This window comes from Ochlerotatus camptorhynchus, unplaced genomic scaffold, assembly GCF_037179485.1.
Source record: "Ochlerotatus camptorhynchus isolate MF236.1 unplaced genomic scaffold, CSIRO-AGI_Acam_v1.1 ptg000397l, whole genome shotgun sequence".
Taxonomy (NCBI): domain Eukaryota; kingdom Metazoa; phylum Arthropoda; class Insecta; order Diptera; family Culicidae; genus Ochlerotatus; species Ochlerotatus camptorhynchus.
Window position 1 is genome coordinate 79,498 of NW_027040884.1, and position 22,091 is coordinate 101,588.

Consider the following 22,091-nt stretch of genomic DNA (forward strand, 5'->3'; position numbering starts at 1 on the left):
TGTTCGCAGATGTTCAGCAATGTTTACAACATTTTTGCTTCTAACACCAGCAAGCTGCCTGTTGGCCTAGACCTTATATAAAGTCATTGAGTCTGTACAATCTCGATCTAACAGTATCGAGTCGACGTTCGCTGTTTACGTTAGGAGGATTGTCGCTAGCGCATGTTGAATTTTACTGCCTTTCTGAATCGGTTTTGATTTGTAAATCATTGCATTTTATTCGGATCGAATCGTAAGAACGGAGTACGTGTGCAACCAGTGATGACCGGTCGGGAAACTGTGCAGGCCGAGATCACCGCCCAGGGAGACTTGGTTCGCAAGCTAAAGGCAGCCAAGGAGCCGAAATCTAAGGTTAGTATCTGGGGGAAGTTCTTGATTGGTGACGAGCCCCCGGTTTGACAACGTGGATTCCACTTCGGTATATTGATCAAGCATGCGGGATCAGCTGGGGGGAAAAAGGTGGACTCGTTCACCTTCGCTTCGCTTTCAATTCAATTGTTGGCTTTCACTGTGCCAGGCCAATGAATGGTACTGGTGCATGCAAGAGAGCTCCAATTTTGAAGTGGAATCAAATTTCGTGCAATATGCTGAAATAATGTAATAGCAATTTTTATCTTTCAATTACGTCCCGGTAGTCTCTTTCCAAAGGGTATATAGGTAATTAAGCTTGTTCAACATTATGAAATACATTGCTTGTGAAATCATAAAATTATTGGTTTTTCGTTCCCTTACATAGCGAGCTCAGATCTCCACATTCATGGGGTAGAAATATCTGTAAATGGCAGACATGGCTTGTTTGAACGCAGCAAACAAGCCAATTAAATTTCTACTCGGTAACTATTATTCACTAAGAAATTAGATAAGTTGAAATGTGATTCATATAGAAAGGCTTCTCCTTATGAAATAATAATCATGAGACAGACAATTTCCTAACCTTGGATCAAACTCTTTGCCAGTGACGTAACTAGTGTTGGGTAAGGTTTACACTGAAATTAATGTCCACTTGATTCTTGAAATTTCTTAAAATTTTATGTTTCGATTTTTTACGAAATCCTTTTTGGATTAACGTAAGTTTTCAGTTTTGATTATCTTCTTCTTCTTCTTCGTTCTTCAAGCTTATTGCGTGCTCTCAACACAGTGTTCTAGATGCACTTCCACAGTTATTAATTGAGAGCTTTCAAGTCTGTATCATTTTTGCATCAGTATAATTGTGTGGCAAGTTCAATCACTCTATGCCCAGGGAAGTCGAGAAATTTTCCAACCCGAACAATTCCTAGACCGGACCGGGAATCAAACCCAGCCACCCCCAGCATGGTCTTGCTTTGTAGTTGCACCAGATTTAGAATTGGAGAAAGTAGCTTGCATCGGCTTTATGAAATTAATGTCGATGATAATTCCTACAGATTGCTAGGGATAAATCTAAATGAATTCTTAGGAGTATTCAAAGGTAGTTATGCGGAGGACTTCTTTAAAAAAATGGATTGCCTGGACTGGTTTCTTTTTCAACGTCTAACAATGTCATGGCAGATGTTTTAGATACAGACTTGTTCCGCCTGAGAATATTGCTTACTCGAGTCAGTTGGTGAGTAGTTGACCGATCTTGTCGAAAACCAAACTGCTCCTCGAGTAAGATGTTATTTTCGTCGTTTGATAACCCTGAGAGAAGGTTGATAGGTCTGTAGCTGCAGGGAGAGGAAGGATCCTTCCCAAGTTTACGGATAAGTAGCTAACTTCCAACACGAGGGGAAGTAGCCAAGCCTAAGGCACTGATCGAACATCAGTGCCAGATAATCATAGAATCGAGAGCTCATATGTCTTAGCTCTAGATTCAAGATGTTATCGAAACCTGGGGCCTTCATAGTTTTGGAAGATTTGATCGGGGAAGTTGTTGGGAATCAAATGAAGGTTGACTGCCCCTTCGGCAACGGCAGTGGGAGCTGACGAAGTGTTAGCCAATCACAGCAGCCTTCAGATGAACCACTGAATCATCGGGTCGATTCAGTGGAATCAGTGGTGGAATGGGTCTGGACTTATTTTTTAAGGTTAGCTTCCAGAGAGGCTTTGCGCAATCTGGGAGAGAACGGATTTGATTAACATAGGGGAAATGGCTCTAATGTTGGCCTATGGATCTAAGATTGGACCCATCGCTAAAAATCTGCAATTTATCAATTCATAATCAATAGATGAAGGCGTCATTGGGACGGTACTAATGGATATTTTTGGTTGCTATTGAAAATTTAGTCGATTGCTGAATTTATGTATGGGCCCAAATTAGGGACACTAAGGCCGACATTACATACATTTCCCCTACTCGTTATTTCCGAGATTCACCATCCTGGCCTGAATGATCTTTGTTAATCGATTTCAATTGGTCTTCAAGGCTGGCAGACCAGTACGCTGGTTCTGCCTACGAATGGTGTTACGAAGTCTAAGGAGCTCTTTAGTAGCGCTGTCAAGGCTCAGAGTGTTACTCACCTGTCTGGATACTGGCACCTGTTGTTCCCTGGCCCGGGAAATCGTCTCTTCGATGGTATGTAGACACCGGTCAACGTCTTCGGACGTCTCCGGTTGGACATCGCAGTCGATGGTTGTTTTTTTGTTTATTAATTTATTTGATAAGGCTCAACCGAATTAACTTTACAGAGCCGAGGATTCTTGGTCACTTTACAATACATCTTAAAACTATAGTCAAAAGGTACAACACAATAAACACTTTATCTTCCGCTATCCAAAAAGCCTCGTCAATCAGAACTGGAGTCGCTTCCAGTGGTTTCATTGTACGGCAGTTACGCCATCGAGGGGCAGAGCGCTTCCATTGCAGCAATGGACGCAAAACGTGGTCAGCACTCACACACACATCACGAAACGGTTGCTTTCCAAAGTCGACGACGCATCGACCGAAAGAACTGCTGATGAAGAACAATGAGGAGGACCACACAATGGTTGCTGCCGAGAAAACAGACGATCGCGTAGCACACATCGAGAGTGGCCTGCTTTTGTCGACAGCCGAGTGAACACTGTCGATGGTTGTGTCGATGCAGTGTTGATATTGAGCCCAGTTGAAACGATGGTAGTTGCGCCGGGAAGCTTCGAATCGGTTCACCGAGGAACCAACTTCGGCCCCCACCGGATAGTGGTCCGAGCTGAGTTGATGAAAATGTTGATGGTAGCGTGAGCACCGGACCGACTCAACCGTCCGGACTCAAGATGTTGTGCTGCGCTTCCTGCAGGTCGTTGTTCAGGATGCTTCCGTTTTGATTGCGCCGACTGTTGCTCCAAGTTTGATGTTTGGCGTTCAGGTCACCAGCGATGATGTGTTAGCTTGACAATGTTTTGTCGCAGCTCTGCTGCGCGACCCGTCCCTTATTATGTTGATTTGTTTGAGGCAGTAAGCCGCAACGATGGTGATGGGGTCGACAAGACTAGAAACTTACACCTCTACGGCTTCGATGATCTTCAACTGAAAGCTCGGCAACAGCCGACAGCAGATGTTTCGGCTTAGCGCAATAGCCACTCCTCCTCCAGAGTTGGTTCGATCAAGGCTCAGGAGCCGTAAATTGGGAAGGTAGACGTTAATTTCGGGTTTCAGGTGGGTTTCAGTTATTACGGCAATGTCGATGTTTCGTTCATTAAGAAACTCAACAAACTCGATTTTCTTGCTCTTGAGCGAGCAAGCGTTCCAGTTGACTAGCTTCAACACTTGAAAGGCCATACGCAATGACGTAAAGGCCCAGAGTGTAAAGAGGGGGGGGGGGGGGGAGAGCTGCGGGATCCAGCCTACGTACGCCGCATACGTTTGACTACTCGAATGTGATGAAGGGTGGGGTACCCCCGCGGTTAACGAGACCGGTGCAGCTTGAAGAAAACTTTAGTGAAGTGGTGGAAAAGTTCTGTAAACCACGATCGACTTCCATACTTGAAATAAAACGGTAAGCGACACCGTCATCAAGTGGACGAAGCCACACAATAAGTCTGCGAATCAAGGCTCCACCGATGGTAGTTTCGTCGTAATACGTGTCGGTGTGGAACCAGACGAGTGCAAGCTGCACAATAAGCGTGTTCGACGTACACGGCGCAATCGGCACGATTGGCGCGAACCATCCCACCAGATTCAGAGAAGACAGATCCGCGTAATCGAAGCGAACGGCGCAATCGGGGCATTCGGCGTGAACGACAAGGAAGGAGACAAAAGGAGTCCTCTGTAGAGCAAATCCAACTCTACTATCGATCAAAGCAACCATGCGAAGAGAAGAAATATTTCAGTTTTTCAGTTTATATTCAACTACCTGGTAATAAAGACGTTATTCTTGTAATCGTAGTCAATTCATTAAAGTCCAGTCCGATTTCCTTCCCGTACCTCCGATAGGTTATGGGCCCAGACAATCGAATCGGAACTGGTGAAGAAACGATAGCATCGTAAAAAAAAAACATCGAGATGACGGATAGGCTGGTGTCGTTTCCAAAGCTTAATAGCTCCAACTACGACAATTGGAGTTGCAGGATGAAGCTACCCCTGACGAAGGAAGGCAACTGGACGGCTGTTGTAGGAGTGAAACCGGAACCAGTGACGGATGCCTGGAAGACCAAGGACGAGCAAGGGCTGGCATCGATCGGATTGGCAGTGGATGATAATCAGTTAATCCACATAAGGAAGGCCGAATCGGCATCTGCTGCGTGGAAGGTTCTTGACAACTTCCACGTGAAGAAGACGTTGACGACGAAGGTATCGGTGATGCGGAAAATTTGCAGTTTACGTCTGGAGAAGCACGGGGACATGGAAGCGCTCGTATCGAAAATGGCTGAATTATTTGATAAGCTGAACACTTTGCAGCCGGAGAAGATTCTCGACGATCAGTGGCTGGTAGCCATTTTGTTCAGTAGCCTACCCGAAGAGTATGAGACGCTGGTAACTGCTCTCGAAGCTAGACCGGAGGAGGATTTGACGCTGAATATGGTAAAAGGGCTCATCGATGAGTGGCAGAAGAAGAAGCAGGGGAACGAAAGCGATGGTGATTTTGAAGGTGCTCACTATGTGGATTCCAAAGCCGGAGAAGGCAAGTGTTTTTTCTGCAAGCGACCTGCGAAAAAATCAAAGCATGAAAAGCGGAGGTAGGAAACAAAGCGGTAGCCAAGCAACACAAAGCGAACCACGTAAAACAGAGTGACGAAGATGATGACAACTATGTGTTCCTCACGGGTTGTAACAGTGAAGCGGAAAAACAGTGGATTTTGGATTCCGGAGCGACTTGCCACATTGCCAATTACCGGATTTTTTTTTTTCGATAATCTGGAAGAGGGGATTATGGAGGACGTTTGGGTCGCAAACGGAATGAAAGCGCGTTCGAAGGGTCGCGGAACTGGTCGAATCGGCGTTCTCGATGGAGCTGGAAGACGGCGTGAAGTGCCGATAGAGTGTGCTTTATACGTTCCAGAGATGAAGTCCAATTTGCTGTCGGTGAAGCGGCTGGTGCAAAAGGGATTTGTCGTCACATTCGATGCAAGTGGTGCCAAGATTTCGAAAGGCGAAAAACTGTGCGCTGTGGCGGAACTCGTTGGAAATTTGTTCGTGCTGCGTCAAACGAACGAAAGCGTATCAATGGCAACAACGAGCAACGAGTGCGTGCATGCGTGGCATAGACGATTGGGCCACAGAAACTGTGCTGCTATCGCGAAATTGCCAAATTTGGCTCAAGGAGTGAAGGTGAAAAGCTGTTATTGCACTGAAGAATGGGAAGTGTGCATCCAAGGAAAAATGCACAGGAAACCGTTCCCAAAAGTGTCAGAAAGCGAATCATCCGGTGTTATGGATCTGGTTCATACTGACATTTGCGGACCAATGCGTACAAAGACCTTTGCTGGAAGGCGGTATTTCATCACGTTTATTGATGACTGCAGCAAGTACACTGTCGTCTATTTGCTGCGTGCGAAGTCCAAAGTAATGCAGAAACTGGAGGAGTATGTCGAGCTGGTAAAGAACCAATTCGGAAAGAAGCCTAAAATTATGCGGTCTGATCGTGGAGGTGAGTACACCGGCAAGAAAGTGCAAGCGTTCCTGAAGCGAAACGGGATTATTAGCCAGTTCACGGCACCGTACACCCCACAGCAAAATGGGATAGCCGAACGGAAAAATCGGTACCTGGTTGAAATGGCCAGGTGCATGCTGATCGATACAAATCTGGACAATCGCTTCTGGGGAGAAGCAGTAGTGACGACGAACTATATGCAAAACAGACTGCCGTCGAGGTCCATCAGTGGTACACCATATGAACGGTGGTTCGGGAAGAAGCCAAATCTCGGACACATTCAGCGGTTCGGTGTGGACGCCTACTGTCATGTACCATGTGAGAAGCGTGGTAAGCTGGACCGGAAGGCAATTAAGCTCAAGTTTGTCGGATACAGCGAAGTGTCCAAAGCATACCGGTTGATGGACATAGCAAAGGGAAAGGTAACTATAAACCGTGATGTAAAATTTCTAGCTACTTGCAGGCAAGAGTCAGGGTCAGCAGTGGAAGATTTCGTTTATCCATCGATCGGCTACAAATTGGTGTACCCTGAGGTGCCTGATGAGGAAGTCGAGAGCGACGCAGTACTTGTGAAGCAAATGACACGTGGGACTTTGTCAACTTGCCGGCGGGAGGCCGTGCCATCGGTTGCAAATGGGTATATAAGTATAAACGTAACGAAGAAGGCAATGTCGTACGCTACAAGGCCAGGTTAGTGGCTCAGGGATTCAGCCAGCGTTTTGGGACGGAATACGATCAAGTATTTGCGCCCGTAGTTCGTCAGACCACTTTTCGCACCCTAATGTCTGTCGCTGCAAAGAGGAGAATGGTTGTCAAGCAATTTGACGTAAAAACGGCGTTTCTCTACGGCAACCTTGAGGAGGAGATCTTTATGAGGCAGCCTCCCGGGTTCGCCGTCAGTGGTATGGAAAGCAAGGTGTGCCGTTTAAAGAAAAGCTTGTACGGTCTTAAGCAAGCTGCCCGTTCGTGGAACCAGCGGCTCAACGAAGTGTTAGTTGAAAATTGATTGCAACGGTGTGAGGCAGATCCCTGTCTTTATCGAAAGCGGATTGACGGAAAGTGGTGTTACGCTCTTGTTTACGTGGACGACCTTATCGTAGCGAGCGAGGACGAGCGGATGGTTATCGCATTGGAGCAAACTCTCAAAAGCAATTTCGTCAGCAGCCTCGGTGACATCAGGTTTTACGTGGGTATCGAAGTAGAACGGGACCAAGGCGGAGATTTTCACATCAGTCAGCGGAAGTACATCAAGGAAGTAGTTGATTCCGTCGGCCTTCAAGATGCTAAAGTATCAGCCATTCCCTTGGACGTTGGATATAATAAGACAGACGACGGCGACGACCTACTACCTAACAACCAACAATACCAAAAGGTAGTAGGGCAGCTGTTGTACATTGCCGTCAATAATAGACCAGACATTGCGGCGGCAATCTCGATCTTGAATCGCAAGGTGAGTTGTCCGACCCGACGAAACTGGAACGAGCTGAAGCGAATGGTTCGCTACCTAAAGGGGACAATTGGCCTGAAGCTAAGGCTGAGCAGTGAGAGCTCACCCATACCAAAAAGACCGCTACGAAAGAGTGTACGAAGTGGACCATTCAAACTCAACAAGAGGTCGGGACCCGAAAACTACAACCAACCGGTGGAAACTAACGATTTAAAATTGGCTCACCACTTGACTAGCCTATTGGTCCCAAGCAAATCGATTAAAGTACCCCATTCTAGTCAACATTCTAGTACTACACAATGTTTGTTTTGATTTGCTATGAAAGTTTGACAGATAAAATGAGGGGTTAGTGGATTTTCCTATGTTTCGAGGGGTGAATCGATTAGCTTGGGACCGGAGAGCGTACCAGAGCTGAGCCAAAAAGTTGAGCACGTTTCTTCGGGACCTACTAGTCTTAGAGTTACCTCTATGATTCAACTGACTTGATCAACTCACTTGAATTGAAAAAAGTTGAACCAGGCTCAACTTTTCAAGCCAATTGAATTCAACCATAGAGGTAACTCTACACCGATAGAAATCTCCTTATACCTTTTGGCAAATTTCTATTGCTGATTTAGAAATTTACAGCCAACCAATTCGCGATATATTCCACATAAAGTTGATCGATGTTACAAAACCATTCATGGGCCTTACTGACTACCATAACCATAACCATTAATGTTCTCAAACCATAAGTAAAACGTTCTAATATAGTTCTCTTTCCGAAAATGTATGGAGAAAACAAGAATTAGAAATGGTAATGGTTCTTAACAACCCATTATTTGTAAGGTCCGCTTCCTAAAAACCATAATACATAAGGTTAAAACTTTATCACACAAACGTTCATGTAAGGTTCCAAAACCATTTCAGTTAAAGTTAAGGAGGGATTATAAACAATTTATAACCATTATCGGTAAGGTCAATTTATGGTTCGCGTTTATGCGGGTTGACATTTATACTTAATTGTAAACGTCTTAAATAAAATTAGTTCTTCTCTAACCACTACCAAAGACAGACGTCTTTAGCTACTCTCTACATATGTGTCGGTTTATGGACCGGGTCATTGGGTTCGACCTTGAACCCAACGTATTCGTCTATTCAGACAACATAGTCATCGCCACGAAGACTGACTGAATCAAACATGACGAAATCGCTAGACAAATGTAGATGCTGCAGGAAACAAGTGACCTATTTGGGATACCTTCTGACGGACGAAGGCGTGTCCATCGATAACGCTCGGATAGCGCCGATTCTGAACTACGCTCGACCAAAAAACGTCAAGGACATTCGACGTTTGCTGAGATTGGCGGACTTTTATCAGCGTTTTATAAGAAGCTACAGCAAGATAGTTGTACCAATTTCAGACCTCCTGTAAAAAGTGAAGCTCGAACGAACCGGAAGTCCATCATTTCCCGAAACCCTTCGATGCCTGTACCATTTTTGCATTGATATGATTTTGTGTGGCAAGTCCAATCATACTTCTATGCCCAGGGAAGTCGAGAAATTTTCCAACCCGAAAAATTCCTCGACCGGACCGGGAATCGAACCCAGCCGCCTCCAGCATGGTCTTGCTTTGTAGCTGCGCCTTTACCGACTGAGCTAAGGGAAGCCCGCGTAGTTATATTGGGCCTTATTACGAGTGTCACTACACGGTGATAAGCAAGTGATACTCAGAATAAGAGCCGTGATTACCGTACAAATCAAATGGGAATCACTTCACCGTGACGACAAGTGACAAGTTTTCACCGTGAAGTGACATCCGTAATAAGCCCCATTGTTCTGCCTTCTTTTGGCTTGGTGAAGTGCAAACGCGGAGGAGAGCATCTTCGCCATCGTCAGAACCCGGGGCAGACAATACCGGAAAGTGTGAAAAAAGACACCAGTCAGAAACCTTTGTAAGAGGAGTTGCCGGTCCGGATCAGTGCGCGTACTTCGCGATCAAGGATTGCACAAGTTAATCCCTGCTATTGGACTCCTTTGACACGTGGGGCCTGTCGGAAACTGTGAGATTCTCCAGCACGGCAGTCGTCGATCGAAAACCACACAAGCCCGATTATGTAGATTGTGCAATGGAAAATAATCCCTACCGGTTAAAAGGACCTCGAGCACGTTCGAACGATAACGAACAAAAACAGGCCCATCGACCAGACAGAATAGACGACCCCACAACGGGTTAGTAACACATTGTCGCACTTGAGAATTGACGGATGGTAAGGGAAGTTACCCTTTAGGGTCGTTTTTTCCTTGTCGTTCTTTTTCCAAAGGTCGACGGTGCTTCGGGTGACTCACCAAGAAGAGGGTCGAAAGCAAACGGAACTGAGCTTCCAGAAAATTGTCCGGTAAGAACCCGACACACGTAGGCATCCAGACACAATCGCGAACAAATCATCGGCGCTGCAAGGGCGTGGGCCGGACGCGTTCGCAATTTATGGATTGGTCGTTGGATTCCCGTTAGCGAGACGGACACGGTGAGCCGCAGGATGTCGAATCAGATGTGTGGCAGGATTAGGCGAAGCGAGCGGCTAGTGAATAGTAACCTCCGGGCCCGTGAGTACTCCGTCCTAGAAATGTAAGCCAAATTGTAGCTAGGAAACGTAGATAATAGCAAGTGAAGAAGGAGATAGGAAAGTGTGAATATCATGTTAGGACGTGAGAGTCAATAAAACCAGTGTAAAATAGATACACGTTGCTATGAGTTGGTGCATTGTTTTCTAGTGTTTGCTTTTGAGATTCGATATCGGTAGTTTGCTCTATATACCGGGAAATCTGCAACAAATTAAATGGACCCCTCTTAGGAAAGATTTCAGCAGAAATTCTTGTGTCTTCCTACTTTGTACTTACTTACTTACTTAAGGGTCCTGTGCACCACCAGCGGTGCAAAGGGCCAACGTGAAAGACTTCCATCCTGGGCGGCTGCTCGCTTTTGCCTTAACCTGGGCCCAGGTCAGATTCCTCTCGACTTGCTTAATTTCCTTATTGAGGCTCCGCCGCCATGAGCCCCTGGGTCTGCCTCTGCTGCGATGTCCTGACGGATTCCAATCCAGCGCTTGCTTGCAGATTTCGTTTCCGCCCCGTCGAAGTGTGTGGCCGACCCACCTCCACTTTCGCTCTCGAATTTCTGTTGCTATCAGCTTCTGATGACATCGACGATGGAGCTCTGTGCCACCAGGCACGAATTATATACCGCAGGCATCGGTTGATGAAGACCTGCAGCTTTTGAGTGTTCTCCGCTGATACACACCACGTCTCGCTGGCGTATAACAACACAGATTTCACGTTGGAGTTGAAATTTCGGATTTTGGTGCGTTGACTTATCTGGTTGGATCTCCATACGTTTCGTAAACTCGCAAAGGCAGCCCTAGCCTTTTTGATTCGTGCACCTATGTCGCTCTTGGTCCCGCCGTCCGACGCTATTTGGCTGCCAAGATATTGGAAACTTTCGACCTTCTCCACTGCTTGCCCCGCTACCGTAAAGTTGGAAGGGTTGCCCGTGTTGATATCCAACGATTTGGTCTTGTTGACGTCGATGGTGAGACCCGCCGCAGAGGAGCGTTCGGCTACGTCATTGAGCTTACTCTGCATATCAGAGCGCCGTTGTGCTAGTAGAGCAACATCATCAGCCAAATCGAAGTCGTTGAGATGCTCCATGGTGATAGGCTGCCAAAGCATCCCACGGTTCGGTACACGGTCAATTGCACCTACCATGATCTCGTCGATTACCCGGATAGGGTCGGACAAGGCTCCGTTATGCAGAACTCGGCACGTGAAAGCCTCATACTGCGCTTCGATGAGGTTGACGATTTTATCCGGGACTCCCTTGCGTCTCAGGGCGCCCCACAGATTCTCGTGATTGAGACGGTCGAAAGCTTTTTCGTAGTCAATGAATACCAAATAAAGGGACTCTTGGAATTCATTGACCTGCTCCAGGATGATGCGGAGCGTGACAATATGGTCCACACAAGATCTTCCGGCACGGAATCCTGCCGTCGGAGAGTCGCGTCGATCTTCTCCTGTATCCGATTCAGGATAACTTTGCACAGAACTTTGAGAACAATACTCAGTAACATGATGCCTCGCCAATTGTCGCACACAGTCAGATCCCCCTTTTTTGGGACCTTCACTAAGATGCCCTGCATCCAGTCGGCCGGAAAAGTCGCGGTGTCCCAGATATTGCAGAATAGTTGATGCAACATTTGTGCGGATAGCATGGGGTCAGCTTTGAGCATCTCTGCTAATATGCGATCGACCCCTGGAGCCTTGTTGGATTTCATGCTTCGGATAGCTGCTTCAATCTCCTGCAGTGATGGGGCCTCGGAATTGACGCGAGTGATGGCGCACCCTAGGCGGATCATGCCGAGATGTTGATGGCTGGTTGGCCGTCGAAACTTGAAGAAGTTGTTCGAAGTGCTCAAACCAGCGTTTCAGATGGTCAGTGGGGTCGGTAAGCAATTGTCCAGTCGTGTCCTTCACTGGCATCCTCGGGTTCATCCGTGCTCCACTCAGGCGTTGTGAGATATCGCAGAGGAGGCGTATATGGCCAGTGTTTGCGGCTTTCTCCCCTTCGTCGGCCAGGGAGTTCACCCACGCTCGCTTGTCCCGTCTGCAAGAGCGCTTGACTTCCTTCTCTAGAGCCGAGTACCGTTGACGTGGTTCGTTCTTGGCTCCTCTGGTTCTCGCCCGCTCTATCGCGGCTTTTGCTTCTCTACGCTCCTCAATCTTCCGCCAGGTTTCATCTGTGATCCACTGTTTCCTCTGGGTGCGCAGCTCACCCAAGTTGTTCTCGCTTGTTTCTATAAAGGCATTCTTGATGGCCGTCCATTGTTCTTCTACGCTGCCACCTTCTGGAACGTCCGCAGCTCGAGTCTCAAGTTCTTCAACAAAAGACCTTTTTACCGCTGGATCTTCAAGTCGGCGTGTGTTGAACCGCCGCCCGAGTATCTCCTCCCGTCGCTGGATCCGCGCCATGCGTAGGCGGATTTCACCGATTAGAAGGTGATGGTCAGACGCGATGTCGGCGCTGCGTTTATTCCGGACATCAAGAAGGCTCCGTCTCCATTTTCGGCTGATGCAGATGTGGTCGATCTGATTTTCGGTATGTCCATCACGGGAAACCCACGTGACTTTGTGCACTGGCCGATGAGGGAAGAGCGAGCCCCCGATCATCATGTCGTTATTGCCACAAAATTCTGTAAATAACTCACCGTTCTCGCTCATTTTGCCGAGACCATGGCGTCCCATGACACGCTCATAGTCCGTGTTGTCGGAGCCGATCTTCGCATTAAAGTCGCCAGTGTAGACCTTGATGTCACCCTTTAGAACCTTATCCACGACGGCATTCAGTTGACTGTAAAAATTCTCCTTGTCCTGTAGCTCAGCAGCATCGGTAAGGTTACGAACCCGTGTTCTAAATCTGGCAACGATTATCCTCTCATTAACAGGCACCCACTTGATGAGCGCAGCACTTGCCTGGACGCTAAATAGGAGACCAACTCCACGATGGCGGGAAGCGTTTTCACCTCGAATACCAGAGTATAGTAGTACCTGTCCCGACGGCAGATTGTGTTCTCCAAAGTTTGGCCAACGAACTTCACTCAGTCCCAGGATTTCTAGCTTCATGCGTCGCGCCTCGTTGGCGAGTTGTGCCAGTTTACCCTGCTGGGCTAACGTCAATACATTCCATGATCCAATTCGTGTCCGTTGTTTTGCGCTAAAAGTCGTTGCCGTTAAATCAGTTCGATGTCTTTCTCTGTTGGTTTCTGTAACAATTGTAAAGGTTTCAGAGACAGTAGGTGGTTGGCCTAAGGTCTCCTACCCGCCGTGATAGGGCTGCCATCTTAGGTGTAGCTTCCGGGGAAGAGCATTTCTTATTCAGCCGCTGGATGCCCGTCAGACGCTGTTTGAGCCGCACCTACATGGTGAACAGACGCTCGGGTTGGCGAAGCATTTCCTCTATCACCGTGCTATGGTTACCGCGGCAGTGTTCGCGTCGCACCTCCTCACTCTGCTATTGTCGGATTGACAACATTGCCCAGGCTACGCCAACCAGCTGTGTCCATGTTTCAGCTGGCAGTCTTTTGTGATCATATGACTCGTGGAGGCGTGAGGTAGGAACTTGTGAGGACCGGAGCTAGGTATATCGCTCCTTCCAGATTGTCACTTACCATTTTGTAGCCCCTACTTCCTACACTAAGGAAATAAATTCAAACAATTTAAAACTATTAAGTTATATACAAATTTATACGAAATTCCTGATCGTTACAAGAGTTGAGGATTTTCCAGGTGCACAAACTGAATTAAGCCGAAGACAACAAATCAAGAAGACTGGCAACTCTTCCACTTTCTCATACGAACGCTATGCGACTACGACGGCGACAACAGCGAATTTGAAACTTCCCATTTGTCTACGATAGCCTACTGGATCTTCATGTCCGCTATCTGTCACTGTTTGCAAACATATCTAATACATATCAATTACCTTTGTCGTAATACTTCTGTGGCGAACGGATACGAATGGAATCGAAAGAACACGTTTGTGATTAATAATAACTTCCTTTAACGAAAACAGATTTTCTTCCTTTGCCATCGTCATATGGGAGGAGGTTCGTGTCTAGTGCTTTCCGCAGGAACCGTTCCCCGGCACCAGTTACCACCCATCCAGTCTTGGGCGTACCCACCGAGGCATCCTTCAGATTGCTCAGCCGAGCACGTTTGCAAGCGGAAATCTTGCTGGCTTACGGCAACGTCGACCACCTAATCACCACCAAAACTCGCGGCGGACACATTATCAGCACTTTCCCGTTCTAATTTGAAAACCGGACCGGGTTCAAACGCGCCCACGGTGACGAGACTCTCGATAAAACACGCGCCGTTAATGTGGCATCAAAACTCGGAGAACCGAGTTCCTAGGAGGCAATCCACTATAGCATAATTTCATTAACATTTAACCACAGACAAACAGACGTAACTCTTCATTGTGTATGTTCGTTCACGCATTTAACGGTTGATTTGAATATTATCAGTTTCGCGAACTACTCGCCGCAGCGCTGGCATCGGATCACTTTGACATTTCTATACATTCTATAGAACTTTCATTGTTTGCGAGTTAGGGAGCAAGTTTGTTTTCCGCGAGAAGCCTGAGAGATTTCGCTACTGAGGTCCTATGTTTGGAGAAACTATGTTTTCAAGAAAAACTTTTTCAAAGAGTTACGTCTGTTTGTCTGTGATTTAACACTCAATTGCAGCACAAACAATAATCAACATTGCTTTGGGAAGAATATGAATAATCCTGAAAAACAAATTCAGGTAAACCAGACTTAATGGGTTGCTGTGATCATGACTATTGGGTATGAAATATTGATGCAAATTCGCGAGTATGGGAAGTCGTATACAGATTTAGTTTATTAAATTTAATTGTTTAAATACTAGACTAGGGCCCCAAGGGTGGTTGAGACGGCCCTGACTGAACATGTTAAAAATGTACTTAAATAAGAAATTTTGACTGTAATTAAAGGAAATAGTTTAAAACTGCAGTGAACTTAGAATATTGCGTGTCCCTAGTTTCTATCCTGAATCTACCCATAAACGCATAACAGTCCCATTTGAACAGGAAATCATGCTATCAAGATGTGACTGCTATGCTTTTATGGGCAGTACTCCAAATTAAAAGAATTAAATGAAAATGCTTATGTGTTGTGTCTGTGTGGGAAGTACTCTGCTTTTGGCTTATGATGTATTGTCTTAACTCGCGTAAAGTTATTGATTTCAAAAAATTGTGTTATCGTGAAAAAAATATTGTATCTCACCAAAAAACAACTTAGCATGCAATCAAATTTTAAGAAAGTTTACGCCGCTTGTTAATCGTCTCGACACTCGCGCCGCCAAGAATACATTTTGCTCATTTGATTTCAATTTTCTCTTTCTCTTCTATGCGTCTCGCTTCAACTTTTGCCAATGATGATCGCAAATCTTGCCTCTCCTTCAAACTGCAGTAAGAAGTCAATCACCTCATGCCAAATAGAGTTAAAAAGACACGTTAGACTCGCGTCGCGATCGCGTTTATTGAATCTTTCGTGTACAGTAAAAACAAAAACAAAAAAACACCAGAAGAGGAATAATCGATTTGTCGGACTTGGAAGCGGAAGCGCCGGGCGTAACCGTCGCGCATCACTTTAATTTGCTTTATTAACAAAACCGAAGAAACGCCATGCTTTGTCAGTTGCGTCGGGGCGGCGTCTCCGCAGTAACCATGCTTCAACGATCAATCACCAAACCCACCACCGCTGCTGCTGGACGGATTGATCGTGCCCACTATTCAGCGTCCGTCGTTGGTCGTCGGATCAACACCACCGTTGGCCACAGAAATTGTCGCTTCTGTTCGCTGCAGCGATCGACCACTGACGACGACAACTCACGTCAAATCGTTCAGGTTCGCGTCACCTTCGTCCTGATTTGGTACTGTCCGAACTGCACACTAATTTCGCTTTCATTATCTTTGGTCTTATTTGCAGATTGATGAGGAGGTTGCAAAGCTATTGGCTTTGAAGGCTCAACTGCTGAATCTCGATGAAGGCGAGCCGGAGCGTGGCAACAAGAATATCACACTGAAAACAGCCAAAGGTACCCGCGACTATGGCCCGGAAGCGATGGCCCTCCGGTTGGACATTCTGGAGCGGGTTAAGACCGTGTTCAAAAAGCACGGAGCGGAAACGATCGACACGCCGGTCTTTGAGCTGAAGGAGGTGCTGACGGGAAAGTACGGCGAGGACAGCAAGTTGATCTACGATCTGAAGGATCAGGGTGGGGAGATTTTGGCCCTGCGGTACGATCTGACTGTGCCGTTTGCGAGGTTCGTCGGGATGGGAAATGTGTTCAACATCCGGCGGTATCACATTGCCAAGGTCTATCGGAGAGACAATCCGTCCATGTCCAAGGGACGCTACAGGGAGTTTTACCAGTGCGATTTCGACATCGCCGGAACGTACGATCCGATGTTACCGGATGCGGAGTGTGTGAAGGTGGTGGTGGAGATTTTGACCGAGTTGGAAGTGGGGGAGTTTGTGATCAAGTTGAATCACAGGAAACTTCTGGATGGCATGTTCGAGGCGTGCGGAGTTCCGGGGGATAAGTTCCGGACGATTTGTTCGTCGGTGGATAAGCTGGACAAAACGCCGTGGGAGGAAGTTCGGAAGGAGATGATCGATGAAAAGGGTCTGGATGGGGAGATAGCTGATCGGATCGGGGAGTATGTGCGGATGAACGGTGGAGCGGAGCTGGTGGATACACTGGCCGAGGACGAGAAGTTGAAGAACATTAAGACGGCTATGGAGGGTATCGAAGATATGCGACTTTTGTTGCAGTATTGCGATGTCTTCGGGCTGAAGGATAAGATCATCTTCGATCTGAGTTTAGCTCGAGGGTTGGACTACTATACGGGGGTGATTTACGAAGCGGTGCTGAAGGCGGAACCGGTACTGAACGGGGGCGGTGCTGGTGGTAAGGGCAAGGGCAAGGATAAGGAGGAGGAAGTGAGCGTCGGTTCGGTTGCCGGTGGCGGAAGGTACGACAATCTGGTAGGTATGTTCAATCCGAAGCGGAAACAGGTCCCTTGCGTGGGAGTTTCGATTGGCGTGGAGCGGATCTTCTCGATCTTGGAAGCCAAGAACCAGCAGAAGAAGATCCGCACGACGGAGATCGAAGTCTACGTGGCTTCGGCGCACAAGGGACTGCATTTGAAGCGGATGGAAGTGCTGAACAAGCTGTGGGATGCCGGCATTAAGGTTCGTTTCGAGGGGTGTGAGTGAGCAGCAGTTCCACGCCAAATCTCGATTACTTTTTCGAAGGGACGTATCGGCTTTTGTAAACAATGCATTTAATTGGAGAAACTTTACCCTACCTGATAGTGGTATTAGTATGAGTGGAGTAGCTCACCACTTACGCCAAATCGACGATCAAATGCATTGTTTACATAAGCTGATACGTCCCTTCGAAAAAAAAAATCGAGAAATGACGAATCGGAAAAGCTGGTTTGTCCGGTTGGCATTCAACTTTGCATAATTGTTTCTTATGGGCAACGATTCACATTTTTTTGCTAAAATTCGGCCATTTTGAATCTTGCAACATTTTCAAAAAGGGCATATTTAAAAATAAAAAAAAAAAAATAGCACGGAAACGGAAAATTTTCTAGGATTTCATTTTGAAAATTTTACAAGATCCAAAATGGCCGAATTTTAGCAAAAATGTAAATCATTGCCCACTTAACAAACAATAACGCAAATCTTCATGCAAATCGGAGAAGGTATTTTTTCGCTATTGGCCTGGAACTGCTCAGGTCGAGTACTGGTATTATTATGTGCTGAAGCTTTCCGTTTGTTTTCGATCCATAGGCGGAACATCCGTACAAGCAGAATCCGAAGCTGTTGGCCCAGCTGCAGTACTGCGAGGAGAATCAGATTCCGTACGCGATCGTCCTGGGTGACGAGGAGCTGGCGCGGGGCATTGTGAAGCTGAGGGAGATCGCAACCCGCAAGGAGGATGAAGTTCCACTGGAATCGCTAGCGGAGGAGATCCGCAAACGGTTGAACGTTTGAGCTCGATAGTTTTGTTCGGGAGAAGCAGGAAACTTGCTGTGTGATGCCGGGGGGAAAGATGCGTTCGAGGAATATATCGAATTTCCGTTGAATGCCTTTGCTTGGAACGCTTAATTTTCTTCGCAGCTTTGAATAGAAATGGCAACTCAGTTGTGATGTGCAGCTATCGTAGTTATGCAATTGCAAAGCACAAAGGGAAGTGTTGCCAGACTGCATCGATTTTCCGTCGAATGAATTTGCTGGACAACCTAGTTCCTATGTGTATGTTGATGGCAACGAGGGGAGATTTCAGCATGACGAGTCATATGGTGATCTAGCTTTAGAGCAGACCACCTCCACCACTTCTGGCAAATTTGAGCGACCAGAAATCAGCGCCACTCGTTTAGCTCGGGTGGCGTGTGAGGTGAGGTGACAGCGAAGTGATGGTGAAGTGACGATTGTCACTAACCTAATCCACTAATTATTCGTGGCATCCTGGATATCAGAATTTCATTTCTGTAGTTAACAATGTCTATATAAGAGATATTATGTTCCCTTACAAAACGTGAGGGAATTTTGCGGGAAACTACTTCGAAATTTCGAAGCTCAACTAGAGATGTGAAATATCGGTGTTCAAGTTGTGAGCACGCAATTTCAGTGTTAACATTTTTCAAGCCCAAATCGATACAATATTCGAAAAAGAGTAAACACCATCTAGGCAGCACCGAGGGCAGTACGCAATTTGCCAGAGACAAGAAAGCAGGTGGAGAAATGTTTGCCTTAGTTCTGACGAAAAATGGCTACGCTCCAAGGATCTTCAGATCTTGTTCGTGGAAGCAAGGCCTATTTTCGAAGGGAGTCATATCAAATCTTAGGTTGACGCAGTAGGAGCTTTTGTAAGTTTTCGAGAGAGATAAACCCCCTTATTCGTGTGAGGTGACTTTCCGTGTAAATCAAATGGAGAGTCACCTCACACTATCTATGCAAATAATACCATGAAAATATATTTCAAATTTGAGTTAGGACCTAGGACCAAAAACTGGAGCACCGACTGACTGCCCATATCAAATGGTTGCTACTCCGTGATTGATCAGAACCAGTAAAATTGCACTATGAATCAACTGTCTAGTGCCAAAACTGGCCCCTCTTCGGGTAAATTATCTGTGCTTTCTAGCATTCTAAAATTCTTTCAGGTTATCTTGCCCGAAGACACGTATAGGCTTGTAGGTTCTGATGTGAGATGTTCACCCCTATTCTGTATTTCGTTCGAAACGAAATTCTCATACAAAAAAATATTGTTTTGTATAGGAATTTCGTTTCGAACGAAATACAGAATAGGGGTGGTTGTAGAATTCTCAGCGGATCTTCTGGGATCTATTATTTGAACTTTACACGATTCTCACCCCAAGCCTACTGAAGCCTCAGCCAATTATTCGTGGTCTGAAATATTTCACACTGAAGACAGTTGAATATGCCGACCAACAATTGAAAAGGCCTCAACCCCAGTTTTGTAAACAAACCTTGTAAGGGAGTGGCCGTTGCAAAAGAACCATTCTGTCGATGATTGGTGGACGCTGGATCGTATCACTTCAAGTGATTAACAGGTTCTCCAAGTCTCCGAGAAGCTTTTCGAGCATAGTTCCGTGCTTCAACTCGGTCCAACTTGGTCGTTTTATGAATGAGGAGCAACACTTTTAAACGATGATCTCAAATAGCTGATAGCTTGGTAACTTGAGTAGGATTAATAAAACATTTCCAACTAGATTCTCCTAACATTGTAAAGGGTTCTCAAAGAAAGTCCTGTAAGACTCTGGGAGAGAAACGGCGTAGTTCACTGACCCCCAAAATAATTGCATTTTGATTCCTCTGTGGACTGCACGCGTCTCTTAACATGAACTAAATTTCGACTGGACTGGACATAAAACCCTCGGAAACTTCATACATAACCTCAAACTTACATTCATCGAACACACAGAACGTAATTATTTCGGTGAAATGAAGTCCAACTGGCACTTTTCAGAACAAGGCGTCGTACTAACATCCATTTTCTCATCCTTCTAATCACATTGAGCCTATTCCATCAAAGCGATAATATATCGATTCCCGAAGCTACAAATAAACAAGCTGTTTACGTGAATATTCCCGCATTTATTCCCACTGGTGTCGTATGTTGAGTTTTCCTGTTGTCCAACGTTAGGCTCTGGCAGTGAAATATATTGTAACCTGCTTCGATAATGTTTTTACTCGTAATAACTCACCTATGAAACCGTTTGCTATGAATTACACCTAATTTTGTTGCACTTCTAAAAAGTAGTCAGTCGTTTTATTTGAAAGAACAGCCCCAATTTTGCCAATTAGAGTCGACAACTGAAAATGTATAAGTCTAAAATTTTACACTTAGCTGTTGGCCGTCAAGCGCCTTCGGTCAGCAAAAAAGGCAGATAATCCTCGGCGAAGCATATTCCATGTCAAGTGGAAAACGAACATCGACGCTACTCGGTTGAACACTCGCTGCAAACCGTAAATAGCGCTCCCTAAGCTATAATTAGTTCGAAGAAGTGGAAGTCTCAGCATAAGACCGTTGCGTAGTGATTGAGGTTAAACATTAATGTTCATTTGTTACAGATTTGCTTCGCAGTCGATGCTTCCTTACAGAGTATCTACGACGGTTGAACACTCTGGAAACATCTCTTCGGATACGTAAGGGCTCGACATTGATCAATTGGCAGCGATTCTCGTAGTTTGGAAGACGAAGACGGTATCTCCAAGGCAGCTTACGGAGCGCGAAGCGAAGAAAACTTCGTTGCACAGATTCAATTCGCTCAGCCCCATTATTGTAGTTCGGGCTCCAGACTGCACAGCAGTATTCCAACGTAGATCGTCCGAGAGAGCAATAGAGCAGTAAATGTCTGTGAAGTTCTTAGTTCCACATTAACTACGTATGATCGAGCACTAAGTTGATTACTGATGAATCCCGGAGACCAGACCTTAGATGATTGTGCCTAAAGTTGAACGATTCTTCCTGATTGCTTCTGGAACACCTTTCAGAGTTGTATTACGAACCAAAGATCCTGTCCTGACTCACTCGCTTTACAGATAAGCTGTTTGGCGATTTTTACGACGGCCTCCGCCTTACCGTTGGTCTGTTGGTGGTGTGGTGCAGACGTAGAATGTTGAAATCCCCATAGTTTTGCAAACTGATGTCGTGATAGTAGAGAGTTATGGTAAGACGACTACCTCTGTCGAAGGATAATTAAAAGAATGATTTATTTAACTTCAAACTCAAACTCATGACTACTACGATCTAACATATCTTAATAGAGCTACTACGATCGGTTTGCTCGTTCTTGACACCCCTCCTCAAACTGATCGTGGGAAAACTCCGATACTCGAACAGTGCTTCCGGAACGGCATCGTCGATAAACCTTTCGTCAACAAGTCAGCTTGCTGCTCACCCGTTGGAATGTAGCGAACTTCAAGTTTCTTCTAAGCTACACACTCCCGCACAAAATGTATCTTGACGTCGGTGTGCTTCAAACGCTTCGAGGGTCCGGCTGATTCCATGATAACAATGGTTGATTGATTATCTTCATATAAAAGTGGCGGCTGCGGTTCGAGCACCCCCAAATCCTTCAAGACCTTGCCGATCCAAATGGCCTCACACGCTGCGTCTGCTAGAGCGGAACATTCCGCTTCGGTCGACGACAAAGATACGGTGCTCTGCTTCCTGGTACTCCAACAGACTGTGACTCCGTACAGCTTGAACAGGATTCCCGAAACCGAACGCCTGTCGTTGATATCCGTAGCCCAGTTCGCGTCCGCATAGCCAGTCACTTGCCGGATGGGACCGGTTGACCGGTCGTACACCAGTCCGTGGTCAGCTGTCCCCTGCAAATACCACAAAATCCGCTTGGCGTGCACCCAATGATCTTCGGATGGATTGCTCTGGAACTGACTGAAGTAATTCACCGCTGCGCTGAGATCTTGTCTGGACGTCACCATCAAATAGGTGAGGCA

General features: G+C 46.2%; 1 protein-coding gene across 3 annotated transcripts; it reads left to right on the plus strand.

Annotated features, from left to right (window-relative positions):
* The first annotated feature begins 148 nt into the window (after positions 1-148).
* Positions 149-20,360, plus strand: LOC135710661 (histidine--tRNA ligase, cytoplasmic-like). 3 transcript variants are annotated; one of them, XR_010518438.1, is made up of 5 exons: positions 251-351; positions 15,498-15,934; positions 16,017-17,285; positions 17,892-18,949; positions 19,105-20,360. XR_010518438.1 is itself a non-coding variant. In XM_065233303.1 (4 exons), exons 2-4 carry the CDS (start codon positions 15,713-15,715, stop codon positions 18,093-18,095), a joined length of 1,695 nt encoding a protein of 564 aa, XP_065089375.1. In that variant the 5' UTR covers positions 251-351; positions 15,498-15,712; the 3' UTR covers positions 18,096-20,360. The 3 variants fall into 3 exon arrangements, 2 of the variants coding, with proteins under 2 accessions (XP_065089376.1, XP_065089375.1); XM_065233303.1 differs by having other exon boundaries at positions 17,892-20,360; XM_065233304.1 differs by lacking the exon at positions 15,498-15,934 and having other exon boundaries at positions 149-351; positions 17,892-20,360.
* Positions 20,361-22,091: the final 1,731 nt, after the last annotated feature.